We start from the raw sequence: 7,025 nt of genomic DNA, 5'->3' as shown, positions 1-7,025 counted from the left end.
GTGAAACTTTCAAGAAATAAATAAAGAATTTTTTGGGGAATATCAGTACCTCTTTGTCCAGTGTGGGTGCAACATCTGAATGATTAGCTGATACAGAAGATAGACCATCTGCTGGGACCCTTTCGTCATCAGATCTATCCTTTTGCTTCTTGTCTATATCTGGGTCTTCTGCATTTGGCACTCCATCATCTTGAATCTGTATGCAAAGGACAAAGAAAATAATGACCAGTAATGCACAACTTTTCCACCTAGCTAAAGTAAATAAAGGAGAAAAAGTGGGAAGGTACTACTTACGAGAGCAGCTTGACTTTTTAAATCCTCCAGGTTAAAATTCCAGGCACTAATTCCTCGAATATATTCTTTCTGTAAACAGAACAATTAAAAATCACATATAATGTATTCTTAAATCATCGAGGACTAGTAATGAAATACAGATACAAAATTGATACAGGCATCCAGTAAACATGTACTTAACATTAAATAATGACACAGCAGTCATGAAAATCACCACCTTGCATAGACTATAACCAAAACGATTGTATACTTCAGAATTTAACATGAACCAACCTGAGACAATTGCTCCTTATCTTCATAAAGAGCCTTGTTCTGAACCAGTAAATCTGCCTCTTTTGCCTGGAACACGAGGTCAGAGTAATGATAGCAGAAGTGATTTATAAACATAATACAATAATTTGAAAATAAGAAGCAAACCTTCAACATTCTAAAGCGGTCTCCCAAAGGAGCAAGGCCATCTAAAATTGTGCGAGCAAGATATTCAACAGGGCGTGCATGTTTGAAGAAGTGGTGCTTTAAAAGCTTATCTGAACTTGGACGTTTCTTAGGGTCTTTCACTAAGCAGGTGGCAACCAACTCTTTGAAAGACTGAGTAGGGAGGAGGAACAATTAATATATGAATAACCTTCACAAGTGACAGACACAACAAAATTTTTGTTAAAACGCCACAAACCTTTGAAAATCTCTTATCTCTTTCATAATCAAGACCGGGAGGGGCATTTTGCAAAGTCATAAGCAAAACCTACATCCAGAAAAATAAGGTAAATATTCAACTAAGTTCATGGACTAAAGCAGAGAAGTGGTACTAACAAGTAAATTTTAAGATAAGTAAATTACTTTCATTGGTGGATATTTGGAAAATGGGGCATGACCATGAGCAAGTTCAAGTGCTGTTATGCCAAATGACCATATATCTGCTCTGTTAATAGATACCAAAATATAAGAGAAAATAAAAAGAACTCATCAAATATTGCAAGAGCAGATTAAGAATAAAAATTCCTAAGTTCATTAAAAACAAGAAATATTTATTTAAATGGAAAAAAGAAGCCCAATAGGGATAGGTAGAAGGGAAGACACTCACTTAAAATCATATCCATGTAATTGCTGCATAACCTCAGGAGCCATCCTGATGAAAATAAACACAATTCACAGCTTCAGCGATCATATTCACATGACTAGCCAGATTTAATATGAAACTACAATAAAGGATTATAGCAACTAAATGGTACCAGCAGGGTGTTCCAACAAAAGTATTTCTTGATCGTTGCCTATCTCCAGTATCAAACATACATGCTGACACTCCAAAGTCAGCTAGTTTGACTGCACCATTAGAATCAATCAAAATATTCCCAGCCTGCATAGTTAAGTATGTTTAAAAGAAAGGGGAAAGAAGCAAAGAAAGAAAATAAGACATATGTAGGCTTGTACAGAAAATGGAGAGAGAATTCATGCAAACAAAAGGAATGAATTGGTAGATTCAAATAGGCTTTACAAGCACCAAAGAAACAGGTGCAAGTTCTGCAAAAACTCAGACTCAATCACACATTTCACCTAGGATTTTGACTACGATCCTAACTCTCAGATTCCGAATTCATATCAAATGGTTGCATGTTTCAAAAATGGAAAGAATGGATGTTTGTCAAGATGCAGCCCAATACCTTAACATCTCTGTGTATGTGACCATGGTCATGAAGATAGACTAGTGCTTTGAGAACTTCACGAAGTAAAGTAGCAATAACAGGCTCTTCAAAACCCTCAGGAAAGGCAGATTTCATTATATGAAGGCAAGAACCCCCAGCCATGTATGGCATCACAACCCAAAGATTGTGCCCAGCAGTAAAAGAGCAATGTGCTCGTAAAAGATTCGGATGGTCAATCAAGCTCATGGTCTGTACCTCTCTCCGGATTCCATCCTGCATAATTTGCATAGATATCATTGAGAATGTATTCAATCTGACAGCTATGGAATACACACTTGCAAGTACCAGCAAACAATCTAGTATCTAATAATTGAACTAATAAAGGAAATTATCCTTGTATTATTAATATCAAAAAATTTCTATCCTTGTATTAAAGCAAATGACACCACACGTAACGACATTTTAATTCAATAAGTTTAACAACTAATCGGACTGGAAATGCATAGTTTATCACCAGGCATTGTAATGATGACTGGAATCTCTTTTTTTTTTTCTATTTCTACAAGTCACATTGAACCAAAAGATGCATTAAAAAATTATATAAAAAGATAAATATAGTAAAATCTGAAAACAACATAGCAACGCTTTATACATAGATTAAATGGAATAGTGGGATTGTAAGGAGCCACACAAATAACCTAATTCAATGGCAGCTTAGCAAGCCAAGCAATGCGCATTTACTACAAACAAATTTTTGTCGCACAGAAAATAGAAATACTCAATGGTATGACGAATAACCAAATATGCAATAAAATTTGTCACACATAAATCTGAAAACCAAAAAATTTCAAATTTCATAAGAATCTAGCTTACATACCAAATCATTGTTGCACTTCTCGAGATCAAGAACCTTGATGGCAACTATCTCATTGAGTGGAATGCAGAGCGCCCTGTATACTGAGGCACTAACACCTTCACCAACTTCTTCATATAACTTGTAATCTTTGGCATTGAGAGGAAATCGTTTTTCTGATATATGCTCCATTTTCTCTTCTTATATCATAACATCAAAATGTACCACTGACCAAAAATAGATACATAATGAAGAGGTGAAACCAATGTTATAATACTTTCAGGTTGGTAGCACTTTTCCTTTGAACAAATCGAAGGATAAAATGCATCTGAAGATGCACTTTTTTATTTTTCCTACCCAAAATTTCTTTTCAGCTTCAATGATATATTTAGCATGGCAATGTTCTCATTCAAAACTAATTAATATTACCGAACTCAAATATCTGAGCATACTCATTTGCTAGTCGACCAGCTTTGTGAGACAAATTGAATAGGCATGTGTCACACAACTAAACTAGCATGAGACAAGAACTGCACATAACTTATTAGTAGTATGGTAGCTGAACTGCATCAAGTTAATCTCCAATATCTGCAGCATAGATGGCAAAAAGTCAAAAACAGACCTACTAGTCATTGATACTGAACAGAATTACAAGAGAATATTATTTGAGAGAGGCAGAGATACATGCACATATACAAAACTAATGTTCTGTAAAATAGAGCGCATGAGCTCTTTTTGTTATGAACTAAGAAGTACTATATATTTGAAAGTTATATGCATTCAGCGGAGAGTTTCTTGTAGGACACCATATACCAAAAGTAGAGGATATATGTTTCTTCATTTTGTCATATAATTAGAACAAATGGAAGTTGACAGCCAGCATATGCAGCTCTAAAGCTGAAAGAACTTACGAAGAGAAGCATTCCTTCCTTTTTGGACTATCTAATTATCTTATTCTCATTTTTCACACAATTCTGAACTATGTGGCCTGTAGCTAGGACTAACTTACCATAACGTATACCAAATCCACAATCTAACTCAATTTATGCCATTATTCCTTTCCTTTGTTTTTTGCTCTGTTTTTCGCCTGAATGATATTCTTCTTCTATCAAAAAAGGAAATACTTCACTTTAAAAAAGTTATATCACCCGACTTAGTTTAAAACTAAGCACCATAGAGGATATAAATTCATACTTTAGACTGTGAAAGCAACTTATCAACAATACCAATACCCCTATAGTTCCATCCTTTGACCAACCGTCAACACAAAAATCCCCAATAGAAGTATAAACTATCATCTGTATATTCCAAAACCTATAAAAATACAGCCCATTGAACATGGTTGATTTTCCTATTTTATGTTTTCCTTGTCAGCACAAAAAAAGTACTCGTATCAGAAAACGAGTTTGGTAAGTAACTCATTACTCCATTCCCCCTATAAAATGAAAACTGCCTTCGTACAAATATACTACCCTCTTTTTTCCCCAAAAGTGATGCAACATAGAGGATAAACACATTTTAGACTGTAGAAGCGAGTTGTCAACATTCAACAATAACAACAACAAACAAAAATGGATGAATGACACCATTGCGCCATATCATGGATGTTGTCAACAATACCCATAAATAGAGCTTCCATATTGTCATCCATCCAGGAGCATCAAAACAAATATCCAAAGAGGTTATAAACTATTATCTATATATTGCAAACCCTAAGGACATGCTTTACTTCCTACTTTGTGCTTTCCTTGTCAGGATAATAATGTCATTGAATCAGAAAATGAGTTTGGTAAGTAATTCACTACATAGTTTGCTGAAAACTTGACTCTTTTATAAATAAGCAAATAAATGTAATAAATACGTTCCGCACTTCAAGAAACACAGATACGATTAAATTTTTTCCTTCTTCCATCAAACATTCATACAAACTACTTTGGTTGCTCCTAACTGTGCAGAGGTATCTTGAAGAGAAAAATTGTATGTGAAGAATTTAATTTGTGTTATATTCTATGTGCATGAAATTGAACTGTTGGTTGAACTAGTTGTGTACTGATACAAATGAACACGCAAGGAAAGAAAAGAAATTTCAACATTTAAAAACCCTAACACATTCTGTAATGGTTTTAAGAGACAAACAAAATTAACTGTAGAAAATTATAGAAATGGAAAGTTGAAAACGGTTTCTAAACCAAAGGCAAACAGTTTTCGATCAGGTATAATTCTTCCTTCTTTACTAATTTGATTCACAATCAGAAGTCCGGGATAACAACACACTGAAGTTGATGTATATATAGAAAAATTCCTAAAACTTGAATGTCATTTACCCCCCAAAAATAACGAAGATGAGATTCTACATAATTTAAAAAGCTAAGCTGGCACAGAAACAACATTTGAATAGGTAGTCCATGCAAATTTATCTCTCATGAGCCTCCCATATGTTCAAGCCCTCGGTGTTCTTGGAGGTGGATTATGGATCTCATGTCCACTTTTGGGAGAACCATGGTCTAGGAGATTTGCACTTAGATATGCCTTTCTACGTCTTCATTATCTTTCTCCCTTATATAATTGAGTTATCCAAAAACAAAAAACAAGGGAAAAAAAAAAAAAAAGAAAAACCCTACATTTTGAGATTCTCTTTTTCATAAAATTTCAAACATAAGCTTAATGGGAGAGGAAATTTTCTGCATTCAGGTTTCTATTTGGCCTCCTTGACTCTATTTATTGGTCTTCTAACCCACATAAAAGAGAAGTGACCCTTCTACTCTTCTGAGGTATGATCATGAAATCATTGTCTACTCCTTGCAGTTGAATAGATCTACTTGATCTTTGATAAACCCCTCAAGAAATTCAAAACCTCCACTAAGATCAAGTCCTTATATTAGGACTATTGGTGCATACTATGTGTGTTGTATATGTGCGTTGTTTCGGAGCTTGCGGAAAACCAGTTCCGATATTACTCTCACATTGGTCTCCAAACATTCTTCCAAGGAATTATTCCTCAATTATTCCTTGGAACAGTGGATGTGACCCATGTCGTTGGACTAGTTTTCCATGACTACCTTTCATGGCTCTGGAAGAAGTAAAGAGGGCCAGGCACTTTCTGTTTGAAGAATAACTCCCGAATTATGAGTTCCAATGGATTTATGGATGCACTTGTTTCAACTTATTTTAACAAAAACTTTGACCAAAAATCAACTACAACATATTTGTATAAATTTATAACAAAATTTTCAAAAATCGCAGTGTTCTGCTTTTTTGAAAAAGCCAAACAGAATAGCTTGAGTAAAATCAGTTGTCAACATTGTTCAATTATATCAAGGACAAGTCAGGAATTTTAGCTTCTATTTGGTGTAAAGCACCTAACCACCTTAAGGGGCTTCCCCAACTGAGTGGTGGACAACTTTTCTCGATTGATCTTTCCTCTTTTTATATTGCTTCGTCACCTAGGCATTTCTTTTTCCCCATGATTGAGAAGATATTCTAAGATTCATTAAATCTCCTTAGCATACAGTAAGCAAAGCAAAATAACCTAGTTGTCCATTCATGACTCTTTGGCAACAAAACAAAGTAGTTACTAAACATTCCAATACAATAGTTCCTAAACTATTCTACTTCAAACAACAAGAATAATGTCTAAACTCAGCTCATTTATGCTTAAATCGCTTGTGGCCAACTCATTCAGAGTCTTCTGAGGTCTCCCTCTATCCTAGCCGGTGAACTTTTTCCCATCTGTTTCACCATCCTAACCGGATGCTCTTCTAGACTTTCCCCAACATGACCAAACAACCTAGATTGAGATTTCATCATCTTTTCAATAATAGGTGTTATTCCGAATTCCTAAATTACATCTCCAATTGCCAAATAAAAACTCCACCTAAGTCAAAGATGTCATAGGCAATTCCCAACTTATAATATGAGAACCCAAAAAGCCTTTCCATTTCCCAATGAAATATATGAAATCCAAATATAAGTATAGATTTCTTGGATAATTTTTAGTGCTGCAATGGATTTACGTGATGCATCTCAAATTCAAATACCAAGTCCACACCAAGCCACTAATCCCTAAACTCCAGGCCCCACCCATCGAAAGCAAATTGCATCACAGCATAGGCAGCATAATTCTTCTTCCTAGTATATAATCATGTTTAGCCCCCAATCCTAGAGAAAGATAACTCTTTTGAATCCCCAAAATCTACAAGAGATTTTATGACAAGAATAACCTTCACTTAATATCTGCA

The 7,025-nt window shown here is 34.8% G+C and overlaps 1 protein-coding gene across 3 annotated transcripts in view; it reads right to left on the bottom strand.

Annotated features, from left to right (window-relative positions):
* LOC107644519 (serine/threonine-protein kinase BLUS1) overlaps positions 1 to 7,025 on the bottom strand; it is a 12,512-nt gene that overhangs the window by 4,242 nt on the left and 1,245 nt on the right. For 2 of the 3 annotated variants that reach the window (XM_016348388.2, XM_021103030.1), the window contains exons 2-11: positions 2,812 to 3,375; positions 1,953 to 2,207; positions 1,524 to 1,648; positions 1,376 to 1,420; positions 1,132 to 1,213; positions 968 to 1,036; positions 712 to 882; positions 568 to 633; positions 295 to 363; positions 50 to 196 (exon numbers count right to left, since the gene is read on the bottom strand). In XM_016348388.2, the coding sequence (XP_016203874.1) occupies positions 50 to 196; positions 295 to 363; positions 568 to 633; positions 712 to 882; positions 968 to 1,036; positions 1,132 to 1,213; positions 1,376 to 1,420; positions 1,524 to 1,648; positions 1,953 to 2,207; positions 2,812 to 2,979 (1,197 nt within the window). In that variant the 5' untranslated portion in view covers positions 2,980 to 3,375. The remainder of the gene's footprint in view (positions 1 to 49; positions 197 to 294; positions 364 to 567; positions 634 to 711; positions 883 to 967; positions 1,037 to 1,131; positions 1,214 to 1,375; positions 1,421 to 1,523; positions 1,649 to 1,952; positions 2,208 to 2,811; positions 3,376 to 7,025) is intronic. The other variant, XM_016348389.2, reaches the window with a different exon arrangement.

This window comes from Arachis ipaensis, chromosome B05 (genome assembly GCF_000816755.2).
Source record: "Arachis ipaensis cultivar K30076 chromosome B05, Araip1.1, whole genome shotgun sequence".
Classification (NCBI taxonomy): domain Eukaryota; kingdom Viridiplantae; phylum Streptophyta; class Magnoliopsida; order Fabales; family Fabaceae; genus Arachis; species Arachis ipaensis.
The sequence above is the reverse complement of the archived record's forward strand: the minus strand, read 5'-3'. Positions and strand labels throughout refer to the sequence as shown.